This window comes from Stenella coeruleoalba, assembly GCF_951394435.1.
Source record: "Stenella coeruleoalba genome assembly, chromosome: 5".
Classification (NCBI taxonomy): Eukaryota; Metazoa; Chordata; class Mammalia; order Artiodactyla; family Delphinidae; genus Stenella; species Stenella coeruleoalba.
In genome coordinates, this window is record NC_137150.1 from 126123069 (window position 1) to 126136734 (window position 13666).

Consider the following 13666-nt stretch of genomic DNA (forward strand, 5'->3'; position numbering starts at 1 on the left):
AGTAATGCTTATTACTATCATAGCAATATTTATAATAGTGGTAATTCTTATAGGTACTAACAAAAAATAGTGATAATAATGGTAACACATTACTATGAAAACAATAATAAACAACAATAGTATTACTTATCACTATAATGATATAATGGTAGTTTCCCAATTAATGAGATCTTATCACAATTAAGACATACGTCAATCACTACATAGATGATTTCCCCCTATGCCAAACCTCATTTTGCCCTTCTCTTAAATGGTGATATTAAAAATCCCAATTTTGGGGTTGGGGGAGGGATAAATGAGAAGGTTGGGATTAACATAAACACACTAATAACATGAAATAATCAACAAGGACCTACTGTACAGCACAGGGATCTCTATTTAATACTCTGTAATAACCTATATGGGAAAAGAATCTAAAAAAGAATAAATGTATGTATAACTGAATCACTTTGCTGTATACCTGAAACTAACACAATACTGTAAATCAACTATACTCAAATATAAAATAAACTTTTTTAAACTAAATTTATTTATTTATTTTTGGCTGCATTGGGTCTTCCTTGTTCCGCATGGGCTTTCTCTAGTTGTGGCGAGCGGGGGCTACCTTCGTCGAGGTGAGCAGGCTTCTCATCGCGGTGGCTTCTCTTGTTGCAGAGCACAGGCTCTAGGCACGCAGGCTTCAGTAGCTGTGGCATGCAGGCTCAGTAGTTGGGGCTTGTGGACTCTAGAGCACAGCCTCAGTAGTTGTGGCGCACAGGCTTAGTTGCTCCGCGGCATGTGGGATCTTCCCAGACCAGGGTTCGAACTTGTGTCCCCTGCATTGGCAGGAGGATTCTTTTTTTTTTTTTTTTTAAATTTATTTTTGGCAGCACTGGGTCTTCGTTACTATGCGCAGGCTTTCCTCTAGTTGCAGGGAGCGGGGACTACTCTTCGTTTCGGTGCGCCGGCTTCTCATTGTGGTGGCTTCTCTTGCTGTGGAGCACGGGCTCTAGGCATGCGGGCTTCAGTAGTTGTGGCACATGGGCTTAGTTGCTACACAGCATGTGGGATATTCCCGGACCAGGGCTCGAACCCATGTCTCCTGCATTGGCAGGCAGATTCCTAACCACTGCGCCACCAGGGAAGTCCCAGGAAGCTTTTTCATTTGGAGAAATCTCCAGGATTCAGGAACTCTGTGTGGACCTTCTATCTTTGGGCAAAGAGAGGGGGCAGTGTGCCTCTGGAACTCCTTTATACACAGGGACCATTCAGATTTGCAAATTTTGAACGGACTGAAGTCTGGCCACACCTACTCTTTGCCCTCCTGGGGCTTTCTGCCTCTGCTTACTTGACTTTCCTATGCTTCTGAGGCAGGAATAACTTCACCCTTCCCACTTAAATTTTTACATGTTGATTTGTCATAGCAGCAGTTCAAGAGTTCTCTAGGCAACTTGGAAAATACAGAAAAGCACAAGCACATCATATGATGTTTTTATGTTAGCCTCTGAAGAGTTAAGCAAAGATTTCAAAAAGTTTGCATCAGTTTTAAAGGCTCAATCTTCAAAGTAGATAAGGCCTCTTTTCTTCGAAAGATGAAAAAATCAATAAATATGGTTACAAAACAGCACTTATCTATCTTTATCATGTGTGCCTATTAATTCCATTACAAAATAACTGAGTTGTGTTATTTATAAAAACAATAATTATGCTTTTGAAAAGCCATCCATTAGTTAGAGCAAACATAAAAAGTCCTTTTTTTGGACTAACCAAGCCTTAATAGACAATACTATTTTCTTCATTTTTGACTAAAAATAAAAACTATGTTGCCTTGTTAGTTTTATTGTAATCCAGCATGTGCAGACAGGAGAAACAACAAATGAGTTTGTGGTCACTTGGGGGTAAGACGTCAGGTCTAAAGTAGACAAATGTATCTCAAGTGTAGGATTAAACCTCTCGTCTTTATTCCTGTAAAATGTCTCCACCGGGTCAAAATATATCAGTCATTAAAGCTTTGAAATTTAACAAAGCAACAAGAGTAACAACGCATTTCTTCACTTAATACAAATGACTCTTTTTGATAGAGCAGATCTCTTATTCTCATAAGCATCCTTTAAGGCTGAAAAGTAATTTATCAGTCCCAATCACCTAGGATGCCTTAAACATTCTTTAGTAAGATAGAATGTGGGTTTCTGTGGAAGCAAAATGAGAGCATAGGACAAATTATTAGATTCTCTATGAAAGAGACTCAAGCAAAGAACTATTGCATATCAACAAAATAAATCACTAATTTTTTTTTTTTCTTGCTCAAACTTCTCAACTAAAAATCATCGCAACTTGGGAAGAAAAAATAAAGAGAGAGACCATCTGGAAATTAGAAGATACAAATACTGGGGTCCATCACTAATAAGACCTTAAGAATTCTAGAATTTGTTCATGTACAAAACAGGGTTATTGTTCTTTTCCGTTTTCTGAAATGTTCATCTTGCTTATTACTTGCCCCTGCTCATTCACCCTACATAAGTGGTTGTGGTACCTGCATTCCTCACTGTATCCATTCTGAGCAGCATGTTTACTTCAAACATGGCTACAATAGTTGCATCCTCTGACTTGAACTCACTTTTTCTTGATTGAGCAGGACAGTGATAAAGAAATACAGGAACTGGTGTGATTAAAAAAATATATATATAGATTCCTTGGGATTTTGCTTATTGATTCTTCAATGTGTTAATAATACCTTAACCACAGTATCACCAATTTGGGGTATTCTCAAATATCTTCAGCCTAATTTTGAAACTGAGATTAGAAACCTTTTATTTTATAATGAGCAAAATATGCTGACTTAAAAAACTATGCTTTTAATTAAGCAGTAGATCACTATAAAGTTTTAGAGTAGACCACCACAGAATTTATCATCATCTAGCTAGTAAAATAATTCATTTTATTTTGAAAACTGATTTCTTACAGAAGCGTTATCTTCTCAAGCAGTCAGCTTTTTGGTTTCCTGGTCCTCTGATGAAGATTATTTCAAGCTTCTATTCTAGGTAGCATCAAAATTCTTTTGCTGGCATTTGAAATCTTCCATTTCTGCCTAGATTGGCCAAACCTGTTTATTCACTTTTCTAGAAAAGGTTTTGTTGAGAGCTAAACCAAGCTTATTCACAGCTCTTTGCACACAGCTGATAATCAACTAATAGCTGAGTTAATAATCGAGCCAGAATATAAACTTGCTCAATTTCAGACATGTCTAGCAAGCTGCCAGGGTCAACACATCTAAAGTAGGTCTTACTCACTTGTGTAGCAACTGCTTATGCGTTTTACATATTTCTGTATAGTGTTCAAGTTTTTCTATTAGCATGAATTGTTTTAATGCTTTTCAAAAAAGCCAACTGAAATATAAAATACATATGAATATTTCATAAATGAAATTTTATAATATATACTTTAAAATTTTTATTTGTGATAAAAATTTTATCTGCCATGTCTTTTTTACAATTGAAATCAGATTAATTCATTCTTCTCAGAAACAAGCTGCCAAATTCCTGTAACAGTCTTAACCGGTCGGTAAGTGCATTAGTCAATAAGTCATGAAACATCATGTAGTTTTTTTTTTTTTAACTTTCAACAATTATGAGATTAAATGTATCTATTTTACATCATCATCATAAACAGTAATTGTAACTAACAGGTAGTGCTTATAAGGTGCCATCATGTTACACATATATTTACTCACTTACTGTTCCAAGAATTTTACATACATATATTTACTCAATCTCCAACAACCATAAACATTACTATCCCCATTTTACAAGGGAAGAAACTGAGGCATGAGCTACCCACAGTCAATATTTTGATCAATGGGAAATGCTGCCTTCCCAGAACACGTGAGAAACTCCATGACTTGGTTGCTGGCCTGACATCACGTTGGTCGAAATCAAGGCTATAAATGTAGGAACAGTTCCACTATTTTCCATAGAGCTGGCTTTCAAAAGCCTTTCATTTTCCCCATTTCAACCACTACCTTCTTTCATAAAATACTACAATCCTAGCAATGCTCAAGCTAAATCTGTATTTTATGTTTCTTCCAGATGTAGCCACACGAAATAAGTAAAATGGCCTCTGAGCTCCCCATCTCAGCTAAGATTTCATATGTGAAACTGAGTCTTCTGTATCCCACTCTGAATAGTCAGCTAACTAATCTATTCAGCATCCCTTTTTCATATATCTATTAGTTCATGAACACGTCCAGGCTTTTTCTTTTCTTTTTTTTCCAATGACTTACTTTATTCCTAGAGCAGTCCATTCGAATCTAGTTTTTGGTACATTTCTACTTCTAAAAAGGTGCCAGGAAAGCATATCTATTAACCATTAACCTGAAGAGAAAAATTCACCAGATTTTCTTTTTTGCAAAGAAAAACACTAGTGTCCTCACTGAAACAGTTATTTCTTAAACTATCCACATTAAACTGAAAAAACAGTTACATAACATCTTCCCCTTCCTCTGGTTTTCATTTCCAAATTCAGTTTGAGGGTTCAGGTGCTATTTGCTTTCCTTTTACTAACAACTACAAGGAAAACTAAGAAATAGACATTTTCTGGCTTAAACTTGTTACTCATTCAGGGGGTCTGCTCATTCCTTCACTTTGGCGTCCTCTGCCTGCCACCCTCCATCTTCCTCCAGCCACTCACGAGGGTGTATCTGGATACGGGCTGTGACACACAGGGTGACAGCATCCCCAAGGATTTGCAGAAGATGGTGCTAGTGTCAATTCTCACTCCATACATATGTATGTGAGGTCCTACTGTAAAAAGGAAACCATTTCATAGTCAAGTAGAAGATGAAGAGGTAGAAAACTACCAGAAAAAACTACAACAAGCTAAACATTTTATTTTCCCCAGCCTCCTCATTGCTGCCCAGTGAATCACTTTTTTCATCATGTACTCATTCCCTCAGTCAAGGTGCTAATGAAGATGCCGCCTCAGAGCTCTGAGACCCTGCTTTCAGCCCCTCACCTTCGGTCCTTCACCTCCTTATTTGGAATTCCCTACTCCTCTCCAGAGTGTACCGTGCACCTTTGCTTTCTGTCTCAGCATCTGTCACAGTTCATGAGCACACACTTATAATGATTTGTGTATGGTCTGTGTATGGTCCCCACTAGACTGGAAGCTTCCTGAAGCAAATGATGGTTTTGTTCACCAGGCTAGCTTCAGGGCTACAGGAGAGAGCTTGGTCCAAAAGGAGAATCAATTAAAAAGGTCCCAAATGAATAGACAAGAAACTAAGAAAATCAAATCCCACACTGGCTCCACTCATACCCTCAGGGGTGTAGGGGTGTAGGGGTGTGTGTGTGTGCGAGTGTGTCTAGGAGGGGAAAGATGGAGAGAAGTATGTAAACAAATATGTAAAAGCAAAGACTTAATCTCCCTTCTCCCAACCTGAGATACAAATCTGGCTGGAAAGGAACCACCAAGAAATTCTCCACGATTATCTCATCCCACTGTTCCTTTATTCCTTATATATAGATGTTTATACTGTTAATATTTTACTCAGTATGCCACTTAATCTGTACTTTCTTCTTGGTACTTAACACTTTCTGTTTTCTTTCATAATCACGTGCCCGTCTTATTTACTCTGCAAACTTCCTGGGAACAGGAGAAGGAGGGTGAGGGGAAATAAGGCGTATGCAAGTCAATCTAAACCTTACTTCCTGGAGCTTTATTTTTAAAGTACATGTATAAGGCTTATCTTTGCATTTGTAACTGATATAACTAGGCAGAAATTAGAGAAGTATATTAATCGAAGATGCTTCGTAAGTCTCTTAACGTAATACATATCCCCACCTAGATCAAACGTGCAGAAAGAGAAGGTACATTTCTCCTGAATTTTACCACACTCAATGGCAGTTTAGTGGCCACACGAAAGGCACATAATAGCTCTGTTTATTTCTAGAATGACTGACAACCTTCATCTTCATACAAATATCTGTATAGAAATCTCTAGTATGCCATGAAAAGTAACACAAAATAGAGGTCCTCTAGCAACAGGGAGAAAGCCTTTTCCACAAGGATAACCTCTATGTTTTTCTCTTTTTTTCCTGTTCCATTATGATTCATTACAGGATACTGAATATAGTTCCCTATGCTACACAGTAGGGCCTTGTAGTTTATCCATTCTATATATAATATTACAGTTTGCGTCTGCTAATCCCAAACTCCCAATCCAACCTCCCCACCCCCCCTTCTCCCTTGGCAACCACAGTCCATTCTCTACATCTGTGAGTCTGTTTCTGACCTCTCCGTTTTTCTTCAAACCAATATTCAATGGGCCACATTATTTCTTTTTTTTTTTTTCAATCGGCCATTTCTAATTTAACCTTGTGATTTATTTAGTTATATGTTCCTCTTCATTTCCCCAACCAGAACCAGGGATCATTATTCTCTCTGGAGTACTTCTCTGCAGTACTAATGGTCTCCCAAGTACCCATCACATGCCTCTGCTGGTTAGGGTGACAAGAGAGCCGCTTGGGTGCCCTGCCCCTGTCATGGTTTTCCACAGATCAGGCAGAAACAGTGATTCCTTATACCTCACCATCAAATCTGAGCTTCACTATTCTGTGCTCAGGCATCTACCATTAGGTTAGTTCTGGCCAGTGTGAGTAGGTATATATTATCTGTGAATCAGCACCACTATGAAAGCAGGTACTTGTGATTAGGTTAAATCCCACAATATAGGAAAACAAAACTTAAGAGGAATCAAGTTTAAATAAATAAATGCCAGGGTTTTTTTAACTCATACTCGGTCACTGTACTAGGGAAAATCATCAATTCAGGTAATGATGCTTCCCCCAGAAGCTGAGGCCCCATTGTCATTGCCCTTATTCATTTCTTTTTTTGAGCCATCTGCAGCAGACCTATTTTCTCAGCCCTACAAAAGACAGTCAACTCATAATTACATCTTTTCAGTGGACAGAGATTTAGCTGCATAAATCCCCCTCAAACCTCATCAGAGTGAATTGCCTACTTTTCCATTAACGCTTTGCAAAATGCAAACTGTGAATCTCACCTCCACCCTTTGAAGGAGGTGACAGTAACCAGTGAAAATGTCCAAAAGGATGGGAGGAAGAGCAAAAAAATGCAGTCAAACAGGCTAAAAAAGAAATGTGAATCATATTTGCCTACACGCTGCATCCTTTTACACAGAAAAAAATATTGCTCAAAACAGTTAAATATTTACTTTTTGGCAAAAGCTTCAACTATAAAGGATATGCTGTTAATTACTTAATATGTGTCTTTTAATGTGTAATAAGACAATCAGGAAAACTGAAATAATCATTGGAGTAAATTTAAGTATTGGAAAAATCCCAGCTCCCTTAATTAAATGCATTTTTTAAATAGAAAACCAAATTCTTCAACTCTTAAAACAATCTGCCTTAACTAGCCCTAAGGTGATTCCTGAGCCACTTGTAGGAAAAAGACAGAAGAGGAAAAAGTTCAATGACCTTGTAAATTAGGGACTAAAAAGCTGTAACGGTGTGACACTCAGTATAGTCTCAGTGGAATTACAGGAAAACATTTGTCCAGAAATTGCTTTCTTGGAAAATCATCATGAGGTAGGGGAAGAGGGGAAACAAACAAACAAACAAACAAACATCCGGGGAAGGGAGGTTACCAATGGTAAAATACAGAATGGGAGCCCAAAGGATGCGAAATACAACCTTTTCTGCCCCAGCTGCCAAGCAAACAACTTCCAAGCATCTTCAGATAAAAAGGAAAATAGTCATTTTGCACAGGCGTTAGCTGAATGTTCGAGAGTTGGATCAATGGGGAAGACTTGCTATACACCTAGCGGTGGGTGGATTTCACCAGGCTGCAGCCTCCACAGATTTTCTTTGCTGCACTGCAGAGGCGCCATCTTCTCCGTCTTAATCTTCACTCAATTCAACCCTTTCATCTGCACCCTAAAAAAAAGACCCTAAGGACCCTCCACAGCAGGCCGCGTCCCCAGAGGAGGTAAACCAGAGTGCCCAGCGCTGCCAGGGAAGAGGCCGCGCCTTCATCAGACAAACGCCTCCTTTGATGCACAGGAGGGGAGTGCTCGTGCCTCCCCACCACCAGCCACTGCCCTTTCCAGACGCACACCCCACTCTCCCCGTATTTCTCCTCAAGGACTTCGCAACCGAGCACAGAATCAGCAAGCCGCGGAGGTGATGGGAAGTGGCGGGGGGGGAAGTAGAGGGGCCCCGAGGCATCGCCAGAGCCCCCTCCGGGACAGACGCGCAGCACGGAGAAGGGAGTCAGGCGGCAGCCTCGGTGGCGCACAGACCAGCGCGGCTCAGCCCACCGCGCCCCGGGCTGGCGAGGGCGGGGTGTCGCGGCTTTTGTTCCCAGGGACCTTCGCCCTCACCGGGAGAATCGGAGGGTGCGAGCGAACGCCCACAATGTCCTGGCTTGGAGAAGGTGAGAGGTGGCTGCGGGTGTCCGACCCCTCCCATCTCTCTCAACTTAACACAAAAGGGAGACGCAGAAATGTACAAAGTTTGCCTGTGGAGGGTGTTGTGCGACCCTGCATGTTGGGGTCGCACTCGGGCGGCAGCCCCGAGCAGCCGCGAAGAGGAAGGGAGGAGGAAGAAGGTCGGGCCGGGAAGGGGTGGTGGGGATGCGAAGAGACGGTGAAACGGGGCGGAAAAGGCAAAGGGAAGCGGGGGGTGGAGGGTGCCCAGCTTCCCGAGCTGTCCCGACTCCTCCTCGCCAGGGCCCGAGAGAAAGGGAAGGGCAGCGATTAAGTGCCGGGGACAGGATCCAGGGACGCTGCGTTTTCGGTTTTCCCCACGTGCTCCCTCCCCCTATCTCTCATCTGGACGTGTCTCGCCTCCCCCCGGCCCCCGAGTCAGGGACTGAGTCAGGGTCCGAACTCAGGACAGCCTCCTCCTCTTCTCGCCCCCGACTGGCGCGGACCCAGGGGCCCAACGCCTCGCCCGCTCCCTCTCCGCTGGCCGGAGCGCGCGTCCCCAGGGCAGGGCTGGGCCGGAGGCGGGGATGCGCAGGGCGCCCGCAAGCGGGGGTGTTGGGCGCGGAGAGGAGAGGGGTCCCCTCGACTGCCCCCCGGCTTCTCTGGATTAAAGACTCAGAGGGAGCGGGTCCCCTCCTCCCCCCCCACCCCATTCCGAGGCGCGGCACCCACCTCCAGCGCCCGAGCAGTCCAGGCGGCCAGCAGGACCAGTGCCAAACCGGGCAGCATCGCGACCCTGCCCGAGGCACCGAGTGCGCTGCTGTGCGAGTGGGATCCGCCGAGCCCTTGCTCTGCCGGTGTCGCCGCCGCCGCCGCCGCCGCCGCCGCCGTCTCCTGTGGCCCCGCGCTCGCGCTGCTCAGGGTGCTCTCTCCTACCGCTGCCGAGGAAACTGACGGAGCAGCAGCGCGGCGGCGGGGCTCGGAGCCCGGCGAGTCAGCTGATCCGGCCCAGCCCGCTCGGCACCCGAGAGAGACCCCTAGCGGAGCCGCCGGGGAGCTGCGCCCGCTCGGCCGGGAGGGGCCTCCGCCCCCGGCGCCCACAGGTGCGGCGACCCCGGCTCCCCCGGTTCCCCGAGCGCCTCCCCGGCCGCCTGCCGCCTGAACCCCACGAGCAGTAGGAGGGAGAGTCTGGGGCCAGGAGAGGGACGGCGGAGGATCAGGGAAAGGTGAGTCCTAGGACGTCTGGGATGCAGAAAAGTCGAGAGCGCTCCGCGCCGTTACCCGTGAGCTTGACTCATCCGACCCCGCAGGCCTCTCGGGGGTATCGTATAAAGGGCTGCTGCTGGGGTGCGTTTATATCCGCATTTCGCTTTTTGTATCGGTTTCAAGAGGTGGGGGAGGCGTTTCTGGAAGAGAATGTGAACAAGACAAGCTTAAAGGAAATAGGATTTCTTTGCTTGTAAAGGGAGAAAAAACCTCATTTTTTTCCCGTCAAAAGCAACCACAAGTAACCTGGAATTTCTATCTTTAGACCGAACCGAAGGAGAAAGGCGCCGGACCTGGAGAAGAAGCAGTGACCTATTTACTTCTCCTTGAAAGAAGGTTTTTTTTAAAAAAAAAAAACAAAACTTTTTTTCATTTATTTTTTGTTTGTTTTTGTTTTGAGAAGGGGACGGTCATCTGAGTTTTTGTTGTTGTTGTTGTTTTTAATCAGGCAGGGATGTAACATCATCTGAGATGTGGGTGAAGTGAAAGTTAGGAGGGGAAGGGTCTGGAAAGATGATTCCCTTTAGACCCCCATACCTCAGAACTTCTGACCTCAAACTCTGTCCTTGTTCTTCCTCGTGTCTGTCCTAAATTACAGAAATCAGCCTTCTGGGAAGCCACTTTCTCCTGGGTTAAACACAAGCCATCCAATGCCGGGTTAGTATCCAGTGAGTCTAGAATGGGCTAGAACTGCCCAGATACATCTGCTCTTGACCTGAAGGAGCATCAGCCACCAAGGCACAGTCCAGAGTGGGGCTGGTGGGAGGGAAGGAAGCCACGGACTTCAGATGTGGGATCTTGGCTCAGCCAGGAGGATGCTGGTTTCTTTTCCAAGAAATCAGTTTTTCTCTGCCAGCTCCCCTAGGTGTTGTCTTCTGTCTTTACTTACCGGGCATCCAAGCCTGACCCATGGATTACTTTTTCCCCTTAATGACCTCTGAATGTCCTCAACAAATAATGACAAATATTTGTTACCGCGAGTCATTTGTTTACGTGCTTTATGTCATTCACTTCCCATGAATGTCAATGAGGCCCTTACTGTTATTATTTCCATTTATAAGTTAGGAAGCTGACACTAAGGATCTCCTTCCTAATCTGACAGCAAGTAAGTAACAAAAAGTTGGGACTGCAGGGGAGAAAAGCACCAGTGACAGCAAAACCCAGCTGCTTCTAAACACGTTTACCCACCACTACAATTCTGTCTGTCCCAGGTTTATAGGAACAATTGAAGGCATCTGAATGCAAATAGGAGTATGACTCAAAAATGTGGAGGGGACAGGATCAGCTCCAAAATTTGCAGGGTCCAGTGCAAAACGAGAAGGTGGGATATTTTGTTCCAAAATTAAGAATTTTAAGATGGCAACAGCAGAATGTTCAACCAAACACAGGGCCCTCCTGAGCACGGGACCCTGTGTGACCCAACAGATTGCATGCCCATGGAACCAGGCCTGGGAAGGAGGAAGCAATTTTTAAGAGTAAGGGACTTCCGCTGAGCACAAAATTCAAAAATATAGAGGTGAGGTTATAACTATGAAAATATGAGTCCTTAGATTTGGCATTTTCCCTTCCCACTGTTGAAACATGCCCCTCCTCACCCATCCCTGGAAAAGATGTTCCCTAGGGGAAGATGACTAGCTGCTGACTGTGTCAGAATGAATGGACGTTCTTTACTTTTTCTCCCATTTCATCACCACTCAGAGATCCTGATGGCTTTTACTTTTCAGCCACTGTCTCTGTTCTGCGCTTTATGCTCTTTCCTGCCCTGAGGTATCTTCAGGAACCTCTGAGCAGTAAATACAAGAACATCTCTAGTTAGAACTATAAGCGCTGGGACAGGCACTGACCACCCATCGGCTGGAATCTTCACCACATTCCCAGCCCGGCCTCAAATGCCTCAGCTTGGGAGACATTCACTAGCTCTTCCAACAATGCATCCTGTCTCTGGGCTGCTCTGGTCACTAGAAAGTTCTTACCCCACTTACAGCCCACTTCCCTTTCCTTTACCGTCCCACTCAGATGTCCTTGTTGCACCTCTGTGACCAAGCCAAGCCAGTCTTTTCCACACCACAGATCGTCACGTAAATAAAACCCGCAGTTTTCATGCTGCTTCTGCCTCAGCGTCCTGTCTCCACTTCCCTCAACAGGTGTGTAGATGGCACAATGGCACCTGTTTCTGGTTCCTTCTGCACTCCTCTAAATGTGTTCCGGTTTGTGTCTTTTCACAGTTCTCCAAGGGTGCTGTGGCCACTGCAGCGTGGAGGAGCCTGTTGCCCCCCTCAGCCTGTGGGTGAGTGTTGCATTGCATTGGGTGGACTCAAGATTGGTCACATTTGCTCCCAAATCTCCCGTCTGTTTTATGCAGAGTGCTGCTGAGTTGCATCTCTGTCATCTTGTGTTTAAGGTGTTATCTGTGCCCTGCAGATATCACCGAAAGCAATCTTTTTGTTATTAAGGTATAGTAGATGTGCAATATTATGTTTCAGATGTACAGTATAGTGATTCATAATTTGTAAAGGTGGTTATACTCCATTTATAGTTATTATAAAATATTGGCTATATTCCCTGTGTTGTACAATATATCCCTGTAGCTTATTTATTTTTATCTAGTAGTTTGTTCTTCTTAATCCCCTGTCCTATCTTGCCCCTCCCTCTTTCCGTCTCCCCACTGGTAACCACTAGTTTGTTCTCTTTATCCGTGAGTCTGTTTCTTTTTTGTTACATTCACTGGTTTGTTTTACTTTTTAGATTCCACATATGGGTAATATCATGCAGTATTTGTCTTTCTCTGTCTGACTTATTTCACTTAGCATAATACCCTTCAAGTCCATCCATGTTGTTGCAAATGGCAAAATTTCTTTCTTTTTTATGGCTGAGTAATATTCCATTGTGTGTATATACCACATCTTCTTTATCCATTCATCTGTTGATGGACACTTAGGTGGCTTCCATATCTTGGCAATTGTAAATAATGCTTCTATGAACGTTGGGGTGTGTGTATCTTTTTGAATTAGTGTTTTCAGTTTTTTTGGATATATACTCAGGTGTGGAATTGCTGGATCATATGGTAGTTCTATTTTTAGTTTTTTGTGAAACCTCCATAGTACTGTTCTCCACAGTGGCTGCACCAGTTTACTTCCCACCAACAGTGTACAAGGGTTCCATTTTCTCCACATCCTTGCCAACACTTGTTATTTGTATTCTTTTTGATGGCAATCATTCTGCCAGGTGTGAGGTAATATCTCATTGTGGTTTTAATTTGCATTTCTCTGTTCACCAACGATGTTGAACATCTTTTCTTGTGCCTTTTGGCTATCTGCATGTCTTCTTTGGAAATGTGTCTGTTCAGGTCTTCTGCCCAGTTTTTAATCAGATCATTTGTTTTTTTGATGTTGAGTTGTATAAACTATTTATATATTTTGGATATTAACCCCTTATTGGTCATATCATTCACAAATACTTTCTCCCATTCTGTGGGTGTGTGTCTTTATGTTTTGTCAGTGGTTTCCTTTGCTGTGCAAAAGCCTTAAATTTAATTAGGTCCCATCATTTATTTTTGCTTTTATTTCCTTTGCTTTAGGAGACAGATCCGAAAAAAATATTGCTACAATTTATGTCAAAGAGTGTTCCGCCTATGTTTTCTACTAGGAGTTTTGCAGTTTCCACCAAAAGCAGTCTTAATCTGAGCCAGAAGGTGGGCCCTGTATTAGTCTGCTAGGGTTACCATAACAAAGTATCACAGTCTGGGTGGCTTAAACAACAGAAAATTATTTTCTTGCAGTTCGAGAAGTCCATGATCAAAGTGTCCATAAGGTTGATTTCCTCTGGGGCCTCTCTCCTTTGCTTGTAAATGGTCACATTCTCCCTGTGTCTTCACATGGTCTTCTCTCTGTGTATATCTGTGTGTTAATTCCCTCTTCTAAGGATACCAGTCATATTGGATTAGGGCCCACCCTAAAGACCTCATTTTAACTTAAT

General features: G+C 43.4%; 2 protein-coding genes across 3 annotated transcripts in view; one reads left to right on the top strand and one right to left on the bottom strand.

Annotated features, from left to right (window-relative positions):
* Positions 1-9623, bottom strand: part of APP (amyloid beta precursor protein) — a 274061-nt gene extending 264438 nt beyond the window's left edge. Inside the window, exon 1 of one of the 2 annotated variants that reach the window (XM_079921899.1) lies at positions 9158-9623. In XM_079921899.1, the coding sequence (XP_079778025.1) occupies positions 9158-9214 (57 nt within the window). In that variant the 5' untranslated portion in view covers positions 9215-9623. The remainder of the gene's footprint in view (positions 1-9157) is intronic. The other variant, XM_079921898.1, reaches the window with a different exon arrangement.
* The window catches only part of LOC307186598 (uncharacterized protein), a 237517-nt gene continuing 233380 nt past the window's right edge, over positions 9530-13666 (top strand). The window contains exons 1-2 of the mRNA XM_079921902.1: positions 9530-9651; positions 11917-11978. The gene's annotated coding sequence lies outside the window, so the exon portion shown is untranslated. The remainder of the gene's footprint in view (positions 9652-11916; positions 11979-13666) is intronic.